The following is a 23,009-nucleotide window of genomic DNA, read 5'->3' on the forward strand; positions in this document are numbered from 1 at the left end:
GTTCTTCTATTATAACTTTTCCATCCCTCTGCCAGAGCAAGTAACAAAATCTACTGTAAATGTTGCTTGATTCTTTCATTCTAGCCTTTACATTTCTGCAAGTTCAGAGGATGTTTATTTTCTGAACTCACACAGTATCTGTGCACATTCAAGACTAAATAAACATCTGTGAAGTTGATAAAGGAATCAGTGAAGGTAGGAATATATGAATCAAAAACTAGCCATTTAGACTAGACTGACTAGATTAAAAAAAAATTGACTATAACATCTATCTAGACAGAATTTTTTCACTTTTTTTAACCAAGAAAAATTTCTAACTTCTATTATAAATATAGGAAATGCCAGTGATCAATAGTTTTGTTTTGCTTCATATGAACATCTAAATATCTTTGATATTGTGCTGAAAGTAATTGTTTTCTCTGGAAATAATAATCACAGGAGTTCTTAATAAAAGAGAAATACATGTGGATTCTAGTTATCTTGTTGAAGCAATGCTGACATGTTTTATAGATTTTTTTGTTATTTTAAAAAGAATGTCTTATATAGATGTAGTATCCAGGGGATCTAATTTAACCCACAGAGTGATGAAATGCATAGTACAATAAGGCCCTCAATACTAGAATTGTTACCTTGTTGGAATAATATATAACAAAAGATTATTCTTTTCAGTTTCTGAAAAGCTTGATAAATAAAAGGCTGTCTTTATACCCTTAATACCACATAAGGTTTAGGATTTTTATAAGCAAACATGGTTCAATGTTTCATTTTGAAATACTATTGCTATGTAAGTATTGTGTTTTCAACTGACTATTATTTCTCAAAGTAATTTTCAAAAAGATGGGTTTTTGAGAGGCCATTATTTTCAAGATGTCTTTGAAATTCTACCTTTATTTCACAATTTCTTTCTGCATCTGTTTTGTATTAAGTTCTAAAGAGTGCATAAGTGTTATGATATGTTTAGCTTTCAGTTTTTCAAAATCCTGCAGTTTCTCTCATGGACTATTTTCATCATATTACAATATAAAACTGAATCTTAGGAGTCTAGAATTAATAACTCAATAGGTTACCTCTCAAAGATGTTTCTTCTCTTGAAAAAGGAGAAAGAGGAATTTTAAAAAATAACTATTGAACTGCTATAATATCATTCACTTTCTTTCTTCATCTGGTATGCATTATAAAAGGTCAACAGAGAATTTGGAAAGCATGACATCATTATCTTTAAGGAATAATTGATGGTTTTATAGAATATTTATCAGTGTATAATAGATGAATTCTGAATTTATCTCAGATCCACAAAGATGTACTGAACACACCTATATGTTAGCTACCTGTCCAGGAACTGAGGACTCTGTAGCAGTTATGTCAATACAGTTGAGAGGACTGCCTTTGGGGAGCTTAAAGTCTTACAGAGGAACAAACATATAAACCAACATGTAGCAAGAGCACTGCAAGAAGTATGTTCAAGGAACTCAGTCCAAGTAACACATCATCCAAACGGTGGAAGAAGGGAAGACTTCCTAACCAAATAACACGTAAGCCTATGCTTAAAGGAGAAAAAGAGTATTTCAGGCAAAACAAGGAGAGGACATAGAAAGGTGGAAGACAGTAAGGTAGAGACTAAGGACAAAGAAAATAGGAAAGACAAAAGCCTACCAAATTCCAGTACGGTGATCCCATAGTCATAGCAAACCTCATCTAATATATTATGATCAGATTATCTTTTAAAGAAAGTTTCTTATATTGTCTATAAAAGTTACATAGATGGCTAAGATCTTTGGCTTCAGTTATAGCATGTTACATATTCTTAGCCAATATAAAGATACTAGATATTTTCAAATTAAATCCAGGGATAAATTGTTGCTTAGCATAGATATATGTGCTTCACATAAATTTACATGTTGCTAGAAGCTCTCCGTGGAGTACATAAAAAAGAAATTGACTATTATAGTGTTAAGATTCAATATTAAGGGTCATTGAGATAAAATCCTGAGAGACATGAAATAGTTTTTGTCAGAAGTTTGCTTCTTATTCTAGAAGCATCTGCAAGAATACAATGTAGTTTAAAAAGGCTGGGGCCTTTCTTCTGCATTTTTTTCCTTTATTATATTATATATTTTTGAAAAAAAAGTAATTGTACTTATTTTGCTAACCATTGCCAGCACTTGGCATCATGCCTGGTAGATAAAATGTTTGCTAAATTATTTATTCTGTTCAGTTCAGTTCAGTCACTCAGTCGTGTCTGACTCTTTGTGACTCCATGGACTGCAGCACACCAGGCTTTCCTGTCCATGACCAACTCTCGGAGTCTACTCGAACTCATGTCCATGGAATTGGTGATGCCATACAACCATCTCATCCTCTGTCATCCCCTCCTCCTCCCGCCTGCAATCTTTCCCAGCATCAGGGTCTTTTCCAATGGGTCAGTTTTATTTATTACATAAATGAATACTATTCTATTCTTACATATAGTTATTTTCTCATTTAGTTTCTCATCTGCTAAATTACCACATGAAAAAAGAAATATATCAATATCAGGAAAAATTTTAATACATTTATTCACTTTACACTTAAAGGTTACTTGTAGTATATATAGGACAATATCAGGACAGGGAATATATAGTTGAGTAAAGCATGATATCTCCCTTCTAGAAGTCTTAATCTAGACAGAGTGTTAAACAACTATTGAATGGAATAAGTGCTATAGTATTGAGACGTTATGCTGTTGAAAGGGAGAAAAAAAAAAAAAACTTTGGAGGAGAAATTTGAATTGTTAACCAAGTATGCCATTGGGAGAAAAACTTGTTCTTAAGAATTAATGTTCAGTTGATTTCAACTAAGTTTGCTACTAAAGGATAATTTATTAGCACAAGGTAAGGTAGTAAACTTTCAGATAATTTTTAACTAATCCTGCCTTGATTTTAAATCAATGCATTTTTGATTATACACATTACATGTCTATACAACCAAAAAAATTAACCATTTTGAAGAAAAATTAGCTAAAATAATTTGAAATGCATTAATGGTGAGGATAGAGCACTGTACTAAAGAGTTCAAGGATTTCATATCAAGAAGCCTAACCAAAACTATAAGATATTACAGTTTATCCTTTTTAATTCCTGATAACCCCACAAATAAATATAGCATGCTGACAAAATTTGTTTTAAAATGCTTATTAAATATAGTGGTATCATTTCCTAAAAGTATCTCTGAAGCCTGCACTATAATTGCCATTATCCATCACTTGAGGAATAGTAAGGAAACCTGGAAGTGATATGCTTTGCTCACTATTCCTATCGCATCAACAATGATTCTTAACAGGCTACTGCAATGTCTCTGGTGTGTTTTTTTTTTTTATTTTATTTTATTTTTAAACTTTACATAATTGTATTAGTTTCACCAAAAGGCAGAAGAAATTAAGGATAATTTTTTCTTAGCTAAGTTTATTTTGGGGTTGTGCTCACATTGCTGTTTCCAATCATGCTTAATCTTATATCAAAATTCTGACTGAAATAATCCATTAGACTGTTTTATTTTTATATTTTTGATATTAAGATATAAATATCTTAGGATAAAGTTTCACAGTTTAAATATCAATTAATACCCCTTGCACATCCCCTATGTTCCTATTAATAACCATAGGAAAAGTATTAAGTAGTAGTAATTCTGAATATATACAGGTTACCATTAAACAATCAGTTTATACACATTTATAAAATATAAATTATGCAATCTATACAAATTAGTTTTTGCTGCAAAACAAATCACCCCAAAACTTAGTGGTTTCAAAGCCATTTATTTTGCTCATGATTCTATGGATTGGCAATTTAGGCTGAACTCAGCTGGAGGTCATCTGCTGGTCTTGGAAAGACTTATGCATCTGTCTTCAACTGCCAGCCAACTTCAAGGTACTAATGTGAGGAATCAGCTGACTGTCAGCTGGAACTACTACGGCAAATGGGTTGTGTGTTTCTCATCATCCATCAAGCTAGCCCAGACTTATTCACATGGAAATCTCAGGGTTCCAAGACACAAGAGCAAAAGCATCATGGTCTAGGCTCAGAGTTTGCTCAATATCATTTCTGTCACTTTCTATTGGTGAAAACAAGTCATACAGCCGTATCACACTCTAAGGATGGGGAAACTTCCTGTGGGGAGGAACTGCAAAGCATTGAGGCCATTTTTGCCATCTACCTCCATCTGTTCTCCAGCTACAATTTTTTACATTTCTCTAACTTACGGCCCTCATGCAGGACCCACAAAAATCTCATTCAGTTATTCTGATTTGTTTCAGTTAACTTTTGCTACAAAACAAACTCCACAGAATTTTTGATCCAATTCTATGGGTCAATAATTTGAGCTGGACGTGTTTGTTTTTTTTTCTGTTGGTTTTAGTTGGGCTCCTTGATGCATCTGCAGTCAGCTATCAGGTCAGCTAGAAGTTGTTTGGGGAGGCAAAAGCCAGGATGGTTGTGTCTGCTCTAAGTGGTCTCTCATCCTACTTCAGGCTCATGAGGCTGTGCTCCGTGGTTGTCACAGGGCTTCAAAATAGCAATCTCCAATGCACACACGCATTGCAATCATCTGTCTGTTCTGTCTTTGCTAATGTCTCATTGACCAATGCAATTCACCTCATGAGGCACAGTGAATGAGTGTAGGAGGGGGCTCCCCAAGGGTATGAATTCAGGAAGGTATGAAAAATGCTGGGTCCATTACTGCACCAATCTACCACATAGGCTAAACAGTGTCAAATGATCCTAAACCTTAGTTATGGTATTTTTAAGGCTAAACTAAGTTAGATTTACATGCCGTGTTAAGTAGGGGGAAAAGATCATCTGGGAAAATAATCATTTGCACAACACTAAAACTCATACTGTGCTCTCACCTGCAACACAGACTATGTCAACTCCTGACTAAATTAACCTGTCACTACTTTAAATGATCCCTTTTGTTGAATTCAGTCAGTTAAAGTGCTTGATCTGGTTATTTTTCCATTTTATATGATTTGTGTTCTCTTTTTTTTAATGTTGGGAAAATTTAATCACTTTAATTTTTAGTAGAAATTTGGCAGCAGTTATAACGAAAAAAATTAACAGAGACATATTTTGAACTAAAATTAATGAATTAATTTCAGAAAATAGCATATCCCAAAGACAATTATATGATATTTGCTACTTCATCTATCTTAACATCATCCATGTTAAATGTCTCTTTCAAATATTGGTTCTACTGATTTCTGTACTTTAGTTTATATTTGATAGGACCAAAAACAGATATATTTATTTATGAACTGCTGGAAAGACATGTGGATATATCTAAGCAAACATGAAATATACTGAATATTCCATATCCAAAATGAAAGTATAGGTTCTTTTAGCCAGCATATACTAGTTGTTTTTTATTAATGAATGGTGGTATCATTATTTGTATTACCTTTGATTTTGCTGCAGGTTAAACTGTTGGAGAGAATGGACATATTTATGAAACTGTTCACAATCTAGAATTAAATTAAGAGTTTGACCAAAGCTATGGAAATAGTAGACTGATCTAAAAAAAAAGTAGAGGTGGAAAACCTAGTCCAAATTCATGTCTTTAGCTTCCGTATTCAATAATTCTATTTCCTGTGAAACTTATTTATATTTATTACTGTGCTTATAGCTGAAGCTTTAGGTGTAATAAAGGAATAAAGACTGTAGGATGTGAATGTTTTCTTCAAGTAAACATTAGACTTGAGGATTCAAAAGATGTTAAACTCTGTTTGCTCAATTGTGTCCAACTCTTTGTGAACCCCTGGACTGTAGCCCACCAGGCTCTTCAGTGCATGGGATTTTCCAGGCAAGAATACTGAGTGGGTTGCCATTTCCTCCTCCAGGGGATCTTCCCAACCCAGAAATTTTAGGAGTTTCTAAAAATCATTTGAAGATAAAAACAAAGGTGACTAAGCTATATTGATTAAGACATGCAAACTTGGCGATTTTAATGAGTATAAGGCATGTCTGTTGAAGCTCTTGAACTCAAAGGTAAAGTTTTCACTTGTGAACAGCATGGTAGAAAATGAATTTTCCATGAGGTCAACTTTTAGTTCTTAACACCAAAGGATACCATCAAAGTCTTTCAGGAAACCTTCCAAAATATTCTTACCTAGTCTTGATTATAATGTCATTGTATGTAGTCAAAAAGACCTGAAAAAACAACTCAAGTGTGTGGCTTAATATACCAAAAGATAATTCAAATACAGATTTTACATGGCCTGTATAGAAATCCTATGTGCATCCAATAAATTTAAAGAAATATAATTGAGTATTTCTACATCATTGATAAATAATAAAATGTTATTGACTAAGTCGAAAATAAGTCTTATCAACTTGTACATCCTGATGACATCAAGCTTTAGTTAAATGTGAAGATCTTAGAAAGCTCTTATATAAGGTAAACTTCTACACATCTAGAAGTTCATTGAATTCTTATCTGTAATCTTCAGCTTTACATTTACTCTGTAAAGTAAATGTAAAGGTAACCCACCAGTAGTTCTTAATATTAAAAGGAGTACATGTTTTTGAGCTTCTGAATGCAGTTGTCTGCATTTACTCAGTTGTGCTGGATTTAGCAGGCATGGAGAAGAGATAATAGCAAAAGAACATTGCAGCTACCCAAAGATTAACTAAAATATGACCTTTGCAAAGAGACTTTAAAAGAATACATGAAGAACAATATATCACATGATGACTAATAGAGAGCAGCTATAGATTGCTAACATACGCCTACAATTCTAGATCAGTCTGACATTCAGCAAAAGGAAATATGAAGACTCTTTGTTAACAGATGCCTTGAGAAGACCATAAGTCAGAGATGCAGACTCATAAAAAGACTAAGTTCTAAATGACCATCTGTAGTAATAAACAGAAATGCAATCTTCACTTGTGTAGGAAGAGCTGTTTATCAGGCATGGCTCATTTTTAGCTGCATAAGCTGATTAGTTTATAATATCTGTCATTGATGATAAATACTTGGTTTGGTGCTTTGCCACAGTAACCATATCTTTCAGTTGTAAATCAAAGTCAGATTTTCATTTTTTCTCCATAATGAAAGTAGATTTTTTTTTGCATTTATATTTATATAAATAATACCAGCTTATTATTGATCATTCAAACATAATAAAGCTAGAAAGAAAAGAATAAAAATCCTTTGGACTTGTACTACCTTAAGATAATGACAATTAATTTTTGAATTAATCATGTGTTCATCTCTTCAAGCATACACAGACACACATGTTACACAAAATGAGATTATATCATGCCTGCTGCTGTGAATAGGATGATTTTCCCTTGCTTTTATCCTCCTATGAAAGTGTTTATCACACTTGGTTAATCTTTTTAATATTCTGTATCTGTCTTTCTAGATTTTCCTCTGTCCTACTGTAATCCTAAGTAGATTCAAACATGTGGAGGGATATTTTTGTGATTATTTTTAATGAATTAAAGCACTTTATGTATTTTTGTATCTCATTATCTTAATCTTCCCATATCACATGATCTATCTCTAATTCATTCTTTTCAATGGGTACATAACAAGCATATGACTATGCCTTAATTTGTCTAGCCATTGCCCTGTTAATATTAACTTTGCTTCCTGTTTTGAGAGATTAACAAACAATACTACAGAAAACATCTCTGAATAGCTGCATTCTTGAGTATTAATAATTTTCTTTCTTTGGGATAAATTTCCAGGAATAGATTACAGGGATAAAAGAATAAAGTCATTTTTAATTTAAATAGATGCTGCCAGAATTTTTTTCAGAAATTCTATAATTGCAAAGTACACTACTGAGTGAATTTTCATATGGTAAAAGATTACTAGATATGGTCTTCTTCAAACTGAAGAGGTTAGAGCAGATGACTCGATGTTCCTAATTTTAAAGTTTTATTATTTTTAAAGGAATAAAACCAACCAACAACAACAATAACAACAACAAAAAAACAACTCCAGATATGCTATGAAATCAGTTTTAAAGTCTTAGTGAACACTAAACATTTTTTTTTTGTCAGGATGGGGCATTGTTAAGTAGCTTCCAATCATATTTTATCTGTTAAATACTGCATACTTGCTTGATTTATGGAAGATATTTCAGTCTCAAGTTGTCCTTAGAATTGAAAAATTCTAAATTCAGAAGGGGTTCCAAACTAGAAAAATAATCTAAACTCACAAATCTTTTCTATTGCAAGAATATTTGCATATACAATATCCCAATAAATGATAAAAAGTTTCTCTAAAGCTAAATAAAGATTTTCTCTAAAAGCAATAATTATCTTATAGAATGAAGCAATATCCTTTTTCTGGGTAAGATACAGTAACCCTTAATTTGTGTAAACAGCACATATATACAAAATATTCCACATATATACAAAATATTCCATATATAATGAACAATTCAAACTCTATCAATATGAACTCTTAGGACAAAATACATGTGCATATATAATCACTGGTGTTGCAGTCAATTCAAAGATGTCCAGCATCAAAATAATTTTGTAATTCTTCCTTGAAATATCAGAAGCAGTATTATATAGTTAAAGAAAAGTGAGAGGAAGTAATAGACTGTGGCCTCTGACAATTTTTCAATCTCCATGTAAACTTATTTTTTTTTAATTTTATTTTATTTTTAAACTTTACATAATTGTATTAGTTTTGCCAAATATCAAAATGAATCTGCCACAGGTATATACTAAATAATTGGTGAATTCTCTTTCATAAAATTGCAAAGCCTTGTTATTAAAAATGAGCTTTCTGTGTCAAAGTGTCTCGATCACTTTCAAAATGTCAGTTGAATTTGACTGAAAGTCCTTGACCTTGAACTTTTCATAGTTGGCTTTTGATTGACACATTTATTCAATTTGACCTTTCCTTTTAACTAAACTATTCCTCTTCTGATTGAATCTTCATTGGAAGATTAATGTTGTAACTCACAATCTAAGCAACAGTTTGAATAGTCTTTTCTGACATTGATGTGTTTGAGTTCCCTAAATTCTTAGTATTTTTGAAGTTGATGAGAATCTTCATGACTGTGAATGACAGTGCTTAAATGGAGGATGTGACCCAAATTTCCTTTTTTTGCAGTGGGGTACTGTTTCACACAGAAATGCATTCCTAAGCATTAAGAACTATCAAGTTAGACTTGGCCAAATAATACTCAGTATTTGGTCATAAAGCACATAGTTGATATGATACAGCTACTTATTGAAAATTATGCTTGCTAAAATATTTACTAATATTGCAAATAAAATGAGACTACTTAAAACAAACTTAAATTTTGAGGAGAAACTTGAAACAGGTATTTAACTGGAAAATTCACCTTTAGAAATTCTTATATAAAATTAATTTTTCCATGTAGAATATCATGTCTTTGTAAAAATATTTGGTATAATCTGGATCTCCAGCTCCTCTGGGGTTCTTCTATGTTCTGCCTGAGAAATGAGCAATCCTCTCTTTTCAGTTCTTCTCCCAGTAGTCAGATCTTATCATATATAACACAAAGAAATCTGTTAATATTCTCAGTTTTCTTCATGAAAATCTCCCTAGGCAGATTCAAAGTTTGTCCACCGTGTATAATAGGTGGTTTGCATTATCTTATGCAACAGTGTTGCCAAACTTTCCAGCACTATGAAGGGCCACTTTTTCTCCAGTCTCCAGGAAGTTTCCTCACTGTTCCTCGAGCCCTTCTCAATGGTCTCCCTGAGACCCTTCCTTCTCAGTAGCATAGCCTTCCAAGGCTCTGCACTGCAACCCAAGCCAATGTCACATGTTTAGACATCAGTTACAGTGGCACCCTACCTCCAAGTACCCAGTTATTTTATGGTTACTTACTGCTGTACCACAAGCCACCCCTCAACCTAGTGTTGTAAAATGACAACTATTTGGCTATGCTTACAATTTTGTGGGTCTTTAAATCAGACAGATAACACTGAGGGTGTTTTGAACCTATTCTGCAATGGCTGGGCCTTCAGCCAGTTTAGCCAAATAGCTGGAGATAGATCAGAGCCTCAGTCCTAGAAGGAGATGGATCCCACAGTTTTTTCTGTGCTTCTGCCAGGGCTAGAAAGTCACAGATAGTTTATTTACCCACAAATCTGGTGTCTGGGCTAACATGGTTTTAAAACAGGGCATATCTGGACTTTTCTCTTTCTGCATGGCATGTCTCCACATAAATAGTTTGATCTTTTTTTATGACAACCTCAGGATAGTCCAACTTTTTAAAAGGCCTCTGGCTTCCCTCAGAACAAATGTTTCAGGAGGTTTAGGAAGACATTTCACTTCTTCTTATGATCTAGTCACAAATTTTCAATACATCATTTCTGTCATATTTTGTTAGTCAAAAAGTTACCAAGGCCAGTCCAGATTTAAGAGACAGGGAATTAGACTTCACCTCTTAATAGAATCAGTTAAAAAATACAAATGGACATCCTCAATCTACCACAGCAAAGAGGCCAAATCCTAAGCCTAATAGATACTTTGAGCCATAGTGCCGGGGTCCAGCCCCGGCTGATCCAGGGTATTCGAAGTGGGGACGGCGTTGGTGACCTATTTAATTATTTATTCATCAAAGATATAAGGAGTAATAGAATGAGGATAGCTCAGTAGGAAAATTCAGTGGAGAAAAGAGGCTGAGTAGCTTGGTTTATGCAGGAGACCAATAAAACTTCAAGACAAGAAGTTTGCACCACTTACGTAGGCCACAGGCGTCCTTCCGTTCTCCCAAAGGAGAGGAGACACTGAGGCTTCCCCGGTCGGATCTTAGAAGCCCAGGCATAATTAGTAAGCATGGTGGGTTCCGCGCTCCAGATGGAGACTCAGCCAGAGTGAAAGAGAGACATGGGGAGACCAGTCTTTCGAGGAACTGATCCCAATTCTTTATTTTCCATGGTCTACTTTTATACACTGAGATGTTATGCAAAAGTCATGCGGGGTCAGCAGTCCTGACTTTTATCAAAGTCAGGTGCTTCATACAAATGTATACAGAGGTCTTAGGGGTGTTACATCATCTTCTGGCCAGGGGAGCCTGCTGACAATTTATGACCCTCTCCTTGTGACAGTGGTCAGTCAACCAGAACACTTTTTTCTCCAAGGGTGATTATTCTTAAAACAGACGCCACCCAAATAATGTTACATTCCTATAGGGTGAGGGTGTAGTGGGTTTTAGTTTAGGAAAGAATTTACTTAGCCTAAGGTCTAACTTGATTAATATCAAAGGTTAATACTTATTTCTTCTATATATTTATTAATGTGTGTAAAGGCAACAAACATTGGCTCAACAAATGAAAAACCCTTCACCAATACAATTTCTAATCAGCCCACTATACTTATACTAATAGTTTTCTAACTTTTCTAAGGATCCTGTTTTTAGAAGGTTTAAAGCATCTCGTGTCTCTCATGGTTGGGAGGCTGTGAGCAATCACATGTGGCCGGACAAGCCTGTCAGGCAGGCTAGAGAACCTTCAGAGGAGTTTGTAAGTTGAAACACTCCTGTCATGCCCCGGAATTATTATTAACTGGAGCTCTAAGTTAACTCCTTCTCCGAAAGAGGTGGTGGGGGACAGTCCCCCGTAAAGTCAGAAGTGTAGGGGAGAGCGCAAAGTAGTAAAGTAGGCAGGCTCTGGTTATGGGGGTAGATGCTCGAGGATTTCCAGGGGGACTCCTGAGGCTCAATCCCACCTTTCTTATGTCAAGCCTCCTTCCTCATGACCTTTGCCATGGGCGGAGTGCCTCACGCCGGCCCCCAACACCATAGTATATGCAAGTAGTGGCCCCATAAAGCACAGCAGCCAATGTAGTATGAAACAGATTATGAAATATTCACTATAATATAGTGTCATTTTTAGCCATAATAACATGGAGTATGTTTCACAGTTGGCTCTTGGAACAAATTTTAAATAATTCATAGTGCATTTTTCAGTCACTTTGATGGATGGGGAAAGGATAAATAATGGGAAAGAATAATACTAGAAGGGCAGAAGTTAAGAGAATCTGAAGATATTAAATTTAACTCATATGAAGCAGTAAAGCTCCATTCCAATTATTAGGAGGTATTATACTTTAGAGAGATTTGGGATCAAAAGACAGGGGTAAAACTGATGTCATAGAAGGAAAACTAGGGCAATTACAAATGAGTTATTTACCAATGGCAAGGGCAGGACAGAAAGATAAACTGTAGAACAGAGCAGGTGGTCTCTTCTCATTTAGCCTTCTGCACTCAGTATTAGCCTTCCTCCTTCCCTCACGATGGGCTTCTCTGGTAGCTCAGATGATAAAGAATCTGCCTGCAATGCTGGAGACCCGGGTTCAAACCCTGGGTTGGGAAGATTCCTTGGAGAAGGGATCCTGGATCCACTCCAGCATTTTTGCCTGTAGAATTCCACGGACAGAGGATCCTGCGGGCTACAGTCCATGGGGTCACAAAGAGTCGGACATGACTGAGCACCTCACACTTTCACACTTCCCGCATGATACCAGAGACCCAGGGTGATAAATTGCTGGGATCTAAGAGTCCTAAGTAAAATAGAGGCACACGAATAAACTGACCTCATTCCAGACCCATTTGTAAAGTTCTGTGCAAAAATCAATGAAACACAGAATGGTCTATCACATTCCTAACACTTTGAGACCTTTTGACAATTTCAGATCAATAATAATATTCTGCCTGCCTATGCTCTGTGATTTCAGGAAAGAAATAGAAATCTTCCAAAGGAGTGTCTGAGCACTCTTCCCATAGCCAGAATGGGACTAGACTTATGCGTAGACACTGACTATTCTTCAATGTAAAAATCAGTAGCAAACTAAAACACAATTCATCCTGGAAGCCTTTATATGATGGTATAACAAAATAGTGTTAACTTCAAAGATAAATATGACAGTAGTAGAAAGGGAACAGGCACATTGAAATATTAGTAAAATATTGCTCCCTGTAAATTATGCAATTAGGTTAGGAAGACAAACTTGGTTAATTCTTCTTCAATTAAAATTGTATCATTAAAAATTACACATGGCTAAAAGAAAACATGTCATTTGTAGGTCACACACAGAAAATTCTCTCAATGCTGGATTAAAAGTCCCAGAAAGGTTGAATGACAGCGTGAGCAAATGAGGCTAATGGGTCATATGTTATCAGAAAGTGACCCTGGCTTTTCAGAAGAAGTTGCACCATTTCATGTCTGGATATGACTGATAAAGAACAACCATAACAGCATGAGCTCTCAAAATCATTCTAGGGTTTGAGAATTAATTTCTAATAATAGTTTTGTGGTTGTTACCATGTAATGAACTAATTTTATTTTGGTACTTTTGCCAAACTCTGCTTCAGTTAGTACAAGTGAATCAAATTACCTGCAAGTTTAAGTGGAACAGGGACTGGTTCCATAGGCACAATAGTAGAATGGAAACAACACTCAACTGAGAGTCAGTGATCAAGGATCTACTCCAGCCTCCACATTTAACCCTTGAACAAATCATTCTTCAGCCCCATCTTTTCAAACACTATAGGGCTTAGTTGAACCATATGATTTCTTATTTTTCTTTACACATTAAAATCAATTATCCCCGAAATAGTGTTTTTGTCCGATTATCTATTTTAACACATCATACTGCATTATAGCTAGTTGCCTGCCTCATAAATTGCATTGTCAGTTTCTCAAAGTCATAATTTATCTTTTATCTTATGGAATGTGCATATCAGATATGACAGATTTTGTCTCGTGTACCAACTCCAGTCAATGAAGCACTGTGTTGAGTCCATCAGTTGGGTCCAAGCTCAGCTATATTTTCTATGAGCAAAGGACAAGGGCATAATATCAAAGGTGCCAAGTATTTTCAATGTCCTGTTTAGACAAAAATAGTCTAACAAATGATCGATACATGAATGAATTAACAAATGTATAACTGTACATAATGTTATGAGCTCTCATAAAATAAAATGTGTAGCTATTGTAAAATGTTATAATTCTAGAACTTTCCTCATGGTCATGTCAGGTGGCTCATTGGTAAAGAATCCCAGTTGCTAATACAGAAGATGCAAGTGATGAGAGCTTGATCCCCGGGTTGGGAAGATCCCCTTGAGGAGGAAATGGCAACCCACTCCACTCCAGTAGGCTTGCCTGAAAAACCCCATGGACTGAAGGACCTGGTGGGGTCCACAGTCCATGGGGTCACAAAGGATCAGACATGACTAAGTTGACTGAGCACAGATGCATGTATGCCATTATTAACTATTTACAAAGTGCAAGCTAATTCAAGAGGGAACAAAATTCTTTCTGACTAGTCGTATCATCTTGATGTAACATCAGTGAGAGGTAATTTAAAAGTGAAAGATAGAAAGCTTATTCCATTCTTTAATAATTGTGTAAATCACTCTTCTAAGGAAAAACATGTATTGCCTGCCATAATTGTTAATATCTTTCTACCTACCAGTGTTGCTTCATTGAGCCAACACATGGACCAGGTGTTATTCAGATTACAAAATATTATTCCTGAAGTGATTGCATGAGAAACTTGACCTGTCATACTAGTAAAGGTTTTCTCATAACATTAATGATGTGAATTTAAGTACCATTCTTGCCTAGAATTCTCTTAAATAAAACTGGTATGCCATGGCACTTAAAAACTGAACTTCAAAGTGAGGATGAGAGTCCCTCTATGGTCTCTTCCAGCTCTAGGACTGTAAAGTTTACACGGGGATCCCATCTCCATCTTCAAAGCATGAAATGATGTCTTCTGGTTTCTCACCAATATGCCAGATTGAAGTTGACACAAGTGTTTAATTGAGCTTTGTGCCAACACTGGAGAGGCAGGAAAAAAGTGAAAAGAATATTTAGATGGAATAATGTATGATATGCTAATGTCTGGATAGGCTTACAACAAATATAAAGTCGATCACTGTGGTGTGTTTTTTTTTTAACACAAGCCTTAAGAAGATGGATGTAATCTAACTGTTCTTATTCACTAATTGTAAAATTCATTGAAAAAAAGATACCAAGTTAGTAAAGAATAAAAGAGAAGGAACAGAAATCAAGGTAGGAAGGTGCTTTTTTTAATTTACAAAAAATGCATTTTTCCCTTGATATTTATTCCAAAGAGTATCATTGACTAGAATGTGCATACATGTTCTAGGAGATCAGTGTGGACTTGAGTGTTCAGAAGGACCAACTCCCTAGGTGTGCAATGTGTGTGGTCACCCAGGGCCCCACACTGAGAAAGCCCTTTGACCAGGAGGAAATGGCAACCCACTCCACTCCAGTAGGCTTGCCTGAAAAACCCCATGGACTGAAAGACCTGGTGGGGTCCACAGTCCATGGGGTCACAAAGGATCAGACATGACTAAGTTGGTGCTTGGTGTAAAGACTGTCAACATTTTGAAATTATGGATAATTTTTTGACAAAGATTCATATTTTCAATTTACACTAAGACCCACAAATGATATAGCCAGTCCTCATAGTCAGTCAAGCCTTTCTGAAAGAGATAAGACTTGAACAAGGCTTTAACTAATGAGACAGAATTTGGAGACTTTGGCAGATTACTGGGGATACACTTCAGGAAAATGCAGAGAATACATTTTCCACTAGAGTGAGAGACAAGATAGGTCGTGTCAAGCCTCAAATGCTGAGTAAGAAGTTGGGCTAACTTGTAGATAATAAGTGAAGGTAGCCAGGGAACATGTTTAAGATGATAAATAAAATCAGTTTTTAAAAAGGATTAACCTAGCAATGGCATGTCATATGAGGGAAGGTGGGACAAAGAGAAGACATAAAGAGCCGGTTTGAAATTTACTATAAACCTAAGGGTCAATGCTCATGGAAGGAGAAAATATTTCTCTCTGGAACTAGTCTGAGTACTGTGCTATCAGATAACACATCGCTCCTTTATGTCGCTTCCAAGCCTAGATGTAAGGGAAGCTACTCCACATTCTCTACTTGCAATTTTTTCCATCAAAGGTGTATTAAAGCAAGCATTCCTTAAGGGCAGAATATATATCTGTATACCCAAAGCTTAGCATAGGACACAGAATTAAATATCTGTTGAATAAAGTAGCAATAATTGCATAAACATTAAAAGAAGTATGAGTCAAAAATTCTCAGTAATCATGTAAGACAAAGTTTGCAACAAATAGGATGGAGTTGAGAGTAAATCAAGAAAGCATATGACTGATAAATTGTATATGATATATTTCATGTCTCATTTAGTTTAGAAGCACTAGATAAATATAGAAATGACACCATGCACTTAGATCCTTTATTAGTCCATTGAAGTTACAATAACAGAACACCATAGTCTGGGTGGCTTATACACAACAGAAATTTATTTCTAATAGTTTTGGAGACTGAGAAATTCAAGATCAAGACATTGGCAGATTTGGTGTTTGGTGAGGGCCAGATTGACAAATGGCCATCTTTTTACTGTGTCCTTACACAGCAGAAAAATTGAGAGCACTCTCTGAGATCTCTTTTATAAAGGCACTAACACCATTTATGAGGGCTTCACCCATGCTCATACTCTAATTAGCTCCAAAACATCCAACCTTCAAATACTATCACATTGGGGATTAGGTTTAAGCATACAAATTTGAGAAGGACACAAATGGAGTCCTTTTGCCTTGGTCATTTATGTTAATCTTAGATAAAGGAATACCCTTTTCCATCACCACTAGGGGAAAGAAAGTCAATGTACATATGACCAGATAAGAGACATCTTTCAAGAATCAAGATACAAATATGCTATCTAAGTCTGGCATCCACTGTCAAGTTAAAGATCACACCTGTTAGTCCTATATGCCTCTTGGGAAAAGGGGTAACACTAATGTGATATATATGACATTTTCTCATCCACTAAGTATTCTTAATATAATCAATACTGTCATCTATTAGATAAATTCATTATACTAAAATTTAATTGTGTAATTATGTCCTGTATTTTCTTGCTTTGAGCTGATCATAATTCCCAGTCTTCATTTTAACTAAGATAGTAGACTGATCCTATAAATTTGTGCCATTTTGTTTATAATACCAAATAATGCAATTTGGATACCTACCATCTTGAGTTCATCAGTGAGTCATCAACTCATCTTTTCATCTTTAATCTATGTTACCAAGAAAAACTGTATGTATTTTTCTTAATACTTAACATTTTTAGAATATATGCTGAAAGTAAATACTAAGGTCCTAGAAATGGCACGGTAGAGCCATTTTTGCCTACTTTTAATCTTCAACGCACATTTTTTTTCTTGGGCCACACCTCCCAGTATGCAGGATCTTAGTTCTCCAACCAGGGATCAAACCCATGCCCCCCTGCATGGAGTCCTAACCACTGGACTGCTAGGGAAGTCCCTTCAATGCATTGTTGGATGCATTTAATATTTTATCATAATGGACATAAATGTTTTCATCAAAGAATATTTTGTCTAGTATTTTCTTCACTGGGAACAACTAAAATTTCTATTTTAGATAACATGTCCAATTAATTAAGCATGTGAGTTAACACAATAACTTCTTAAAAAATATATTAAACTCATATCACCATGAATATAAATCCCATTATATAAAGGTCTAAAACACTTGTAAAAAGAATAATAATGTATATGTATATTATCTCCTTATTGTGATAAGGTTCTTTTAGCAGATTATCCTCTGGGAAAAAGAAATATTGTTACCAGGAAAATATTTTAGATATTCAAGATTTTATGTCAATAACATTAATCATATCTAATAATTCATATCTCCTAGCTGATACCCAGTTTTCTGTGTTAGAAGATCTTTTTTTAAAATTACATCTCATAGAATTTGTATGCCATTCTCCTTTGTTTTATAGAGAGGAATGGTTCCTGAGTCTGTTTGGTGGGGGTTGGGGATGCCAGAAGTGCTCTATGTGAGCACATTGAGAAATTTATATAAACCTTAAATGATACCACAAAAACTGCCAATACCTAGCAGATTTCTGGCTAAGCCATTCAGCATGAATTCACTTTTTGTGAGAACACTCAAGTTATCTTGTTCAGACAATTAATTCCCCAAACCTTTTCAGGGTGCTTACTACATGTACAGCATTCTTCTAAATTCTGAAAAAAAAAAAAATGCTTTTTGAGTACCTTACACTTTTGAAGCATTTACTAAGAGTTCATGTGTGAACATTGTTTCATTCAGTTCCCCTCAAACATGGTGAGAGACAGTGCAGCTATTATTATTTCAATAAAGTGCCTTTCCTAAAGTCTCAGGGTTAGGAAGATGCTGAACTAAAGTTAGAATTCAGGTCTTCTTATTGTGAGTACAGTGGTTTTCTATAACAGAGAAAGGTGTGGGGTAACATACAACTAAAATGAGCCAGGCATTTACCAGAAAACTTACTATAACCTATGGAGAATGTTGATATCCAGTTCATTGAAGGAGTGAATACCAGTTAAAGAAATACTCCTCTTGGCTAAGACTGCATTATTGTGTCTTTTAACAGATAACATTTATCAAACATTTACTGTGTGCCAAACACACTACTATGAGCTTCACTTGCATTATCACATTGAAGCTGTGAGAGAAGCTCTGAGCAATAGATCAATTTTTCCAAGTTCAAACTTAATAAGTGGCAGATCAGGGACTCATGCAATTCTGTGTCATCCCTGAACCTGTGTATACTCTTTCAGCACCTTTTTCTGCTGTCTTCCTCCATAGTTTCTTCCTATTTCCCTTCTAATTTCTGTAAGAGGGAAAAAAGAAGAGGACAAGGAAGTATTGTCCGATACAGATAAGGAAGGAAGCAAGCCATTCATGTACTCTCTAGCTCACCTGATGACCATTGGCTGCCCTAGTGCCCAGCTCAGTTCTGGGAATGCCCAGAGGACCTCTGGGGTGACTTCCAAGAATGTCAAGTGGTAGTTCAGAGACAGGAACAGAGTGCTAATGAAGCAAAACTAAACAGGGGCAGAACACATGAAGAAAGGCTTAAACAAGGGGGAAACACTTGAGTTGTGTCTAAAAGTATCTTTGCAGGCAAAGAAGGGAGAACAAGCTTCTGTAACAGAACAGGCTGAATTATGAGAGGTACTCCTGCATAGGAAGGAATGTGAGGTTAATGTGATAGAAGGACAGAATTCATCATAGGAAGTAGAATCATGCTCTGAAGAGCCTTCTGTTGAAACAAGGAGATTAGACTTTTCCTCAAGGCAGCAAGAGTCAACAGACACTCAGAACAGTGAAGCTAACCGTGCTTCCATTTTTAGGAAGTCTTAATTATCAGCCTTATGATGGGTGAGCAGGACACTTAGTCCAGGTGAATGCCAATAAAGAACTGGACTTGAGTGGAAGGATGACATTTCCTGTACTATTTCCGAATCATAAACAAAAGTTACACTGATCTAGCAACTGTTCGAATGAACTTATGTGACCAAGAGATGTAAATGACTAGAAGTGTCACTGCTCCCACAGAGAGTGAACAGAGCCTCTTTCTTAAAGATCCCCCCTTATTCATCCATTCAACAGATGGCTATCGAGCGCCCACTCTGAGGTATGCCCTGTGCTAGATACACAATGCTTAGAGAGTTTTGTTACGACACTGGTTGCAAGGAAAGTTCTTTTGAAGCACCACGTAATGCGATTTGTTCATAAAGTGAAAGAAAACAGCAAAGAAAAAGGCAGGGTATAAAGCAAGTGTCAAAGAAAACAAGATAAGACAGAGTAACTCCTAAGAGAGAAAAGTGAAAATGAGCTTTAAGCTTAAGAAAGCAAACATCTGCTCTAAGTAACCATTTCATTAAAAGTGCACTAAATTGTGGAAGTTCTCTCCCAGGAACTGCATACTGTGGGTTGAGATTAAGTATAATAGGCTCCCACATGAATTCTTCTCATTACTTCTCATGAAAATCAGTAAATCTCCTAAAAGGGTAATTTAGCTTTAGTGTTCACCATTCATTTTACTTTTAATCTTCTCTGTTTAGAATTGTAAAAATATAATGCAGAAATAATCCAAAAGAGGAGGAATAGGCTCCATGAGTTGAAATGAGACAATTTCAACTCCTCACATAGTCTTAGCATTAATACACAAGTAATGGGCTGTAGAATTTTTATTCTTGATAGATGGTGATTGAGCTTCAGCCAGTTTCTAGAGTACTGTATGCTATTAATTGCAGGAATCAAGTAAAGGACAGGATAAGAAAGATAATCTATACTTCACTCTCCTGGATTCTTTGGACCTCTTTGTGATTTTCAGTGCAGTCTCTTCTTAATCCCATTAAACTTTTCTTTCACTATAATTTAACAAAAGAACAAAGGTTTCAAGACTTTTGTCCAAGACAAAAATAAATCAATTATTTGGGAAGAAAAATATCTGGAAATTTAACTTAATCACAGAAATGTGATTTTATGGAATAATTTTGTCAAAAATATAAGCCTGAACAACAACTTATGATTGTTACTTTTTCTATTGTTAAACTACCACCAATCAATTTGTGAAGCTGAAAAACAAGCAAGTAAAAAAATAAATAAATAAACAACTCCAAGTACAGTCTTTCAGAAGTGTTACTTCTGAGAAGAATAGTCCTCTATTCTTTTCTGGACCTCTCCTTGGCTTTTCCATTAAACATAGATTCTATTCTAGGTCCATGGTATGCACATTTATTCTTGACTAATTTAACTGGGTACGTATTAGGAAAGCATCTTAGAAATCCATGGGGAAAAGGATATTTCACACCTAAGATGGATCCATGCTATATAAAGTGGTAAAAGTATTTAAACTCTTTTATACAGAATTATAGGGCTTTCCAGGTGGTGCTGTGGTAAAGAACCTACCTGCCAATTCAGATAGATGGAAGAGACACGGGTTCGATCTCTGGGTTAGGAGGATCCCTCCTGGAGGGGTTGTACAGCAACCCATTCCAGTATTCTTGCCTGGAGAATCCCATGGCCAGAGGAGCCTGGTAGGCAACGGTCCCTGGAGTCACATAGAGTCAGATAGGACTGAAGTGACTTAGCATGCATAAACAGTGTTATAGTATGCAGATGTGAGACTAAGCTATGGCTTATGATGTTTACAGTTTGCTTTTGTTTCCCCAAGAGAAATCAAAGGTTTTACTAAGTGTAAATTTCCTTTTCAGATTTGAAAGAAATGAGCACTTAGTCTGGTACACATGAGAAAATGAAATTTGAGTAACAATTTTATCTAAGGAAAAGAATAGTGGAGGACATTCATTGGACAAATATCATATTTCTTGAAATAATTATTGTGACATTTTAATGCATTCTTACCAAGAAGCATTCCCTTGTAAATGACTGAACCAGACCATGTATTAACAATTATTTCATGAGAGAAAACTTCAATACACTTAGAAGCTCCTATCATAAGACTAATGGGAAGGGGGAAAAAAAACCAGAAATGAAATACTGGAAAGAAATGTCCTGAAACATAATATACAGTTAATTGATTGATTTAAAGAAATACACATCATTTGAGAGGTTAAAAACTTCCAATAACTTCTCACCCTGTTATGAATGCTAAGACAAAAAAAAAAAAAAATCCAACAGATTTTCAGAAATTCCTCTCACTTTCATGAATTTTATATAGTCCATTAGTTTATTTCAAAATGAAGGCAAACAATTAAATTCATAAATACTCATCAGGACGCTGCCTTCCAAGGACAAACAAATCATTTTTTAAGATAATTCACCCATTCCATCAACAAATTAAAGATACCTAATCAGGGGTGTTTCTCCATGTCTTGCATTAGTCATTCTTTCAAGTGCCCATGAATGAGGAGTGTTGAGTTTTTTGAAGATGTCATTTCAAGCTGCATGCATGTACTCTCATTCCAGGGATTGTTTTTAATTGCAACATGGAAAGTGAAGAGCATATTGGAGTTTTGCTATGTCATTCTCTGAAAAGAATACCTCATGAATTGTGAATACCAGATCTTCATGAAAACGGGAAATTCATCTTTCCTGTTAAAGTAAATGAAAGACAAGATTAAGTAATGAAAGATTATACCCGACATCCTAAAGTATAGGATAATCACTGATTCCATGAACTAGTACAACTAAAACATAATCTCCTTGGTACTTATTGATCTCCTTGATATAACTGTTCTTCAACTATGTTCTAATCATTGTGCTCCCAACAAGGATCGGGTGTTTTGTGTCTTCTTCATGTTTTTTAATTGCTTTGATTAACAGAGATTCAGGCTGACCCTACTCCTGATGGTGGTGGTTGTGGAAGGAATAAATCAGTCTCTGTTGAGTGAAAACATATAGCTTGGGCCCAGCACTCTTGCACCTAAGCACCACTTCATTCTGTTGCCTACAAAAGAAGCCATTCAATAAAGCCATGCAAAATAATCTTTTAACTACTGTCGCCTCATAATTCCACGAGTTGTTATTCCTTTCAATACTGCTTTCTTGCCACAAAAATAAGCCTGTCTCTGAATAGCAAAGCAATAATTTTTGTGCACTATTTTTCCTAAACTTTTAAAGATATGAATTTGTTTGTAAATATTTCTTAAATATTGTAGCTGCTAAATCATTATATGCAATATTAAATGTTCGACTGTGGTATTAGCAATTGTTGAAAACATAGTTTCCATGTGTTCCTTGAAGTGGAGCATGTTTGACTTCTGAAATGTCGTCAGATAAATTGTAAGGCCAAAAATGGGCCCTTTGACTGAATATGCAAAGTTTCCCTTAAACCACCTTGAACTAGGCAGATTTGCAACATTTTAAACTGGCACTTCATCCCTCTTTCAGCAAGCATCCTCTGCAGATTTAATGATCAGGAACATCCTTCTGATGCATGCTGGGAGATATGGCTGCAGGGTACAGACCACAGCAGACAGTGTGTCAGATGAGGCAGAACTTCTTGTTAGGGGTGAGTATGCTAATAGTGCAGTCTGAAGACATGATCACCATAAATTATCATACAAAGGAATTGAAATGCATGGACTTTGAGCACATCAATACTGTGCATTTTACTTTCGATTTTACAATATATGTCATTCTTGCTTAAC

General features: G+C 35.4%; 1 protein-coding gene across 1 annotated transcript in view; it reads left to right on the plus strand.

The window, feature by feature from the left end:
- The window catches only part of CNTN5 (contactin 5), a 1,686,091-nt gene that overhangs the window by 1,516,140 nt on the left and 146,942 nt on the right, over positions 1-23,009 (plus strand). Inside the window, exon 16 of the mRNA XM_025266987.3 lies at positions 22,750-22,870. Coding sequence (XP_025122772.3) covers positions 22,750-22,870 — 121 coding nt within the window. The remainder of the gene's footprint in view (positions 1-22,749; positions 22,871-23,009) is intronic.

This window comes from Bubalus bubalis, chromosome 16, assembly GCF_019923935.1.
Source record: "Bubalus bubalis isolate 160015118507 breed Murrah chromosome 16, NDDB_SH_1, whole genome shotgun sequence".
In the NCBI taxonomy this organism is placed as follows: domain Eukaryota; kingdom Metazoa; phylum Chordata; class Mammalia; order Artiodactyla; family Bovidae; genus Bubalus; species Bubalus bubalis.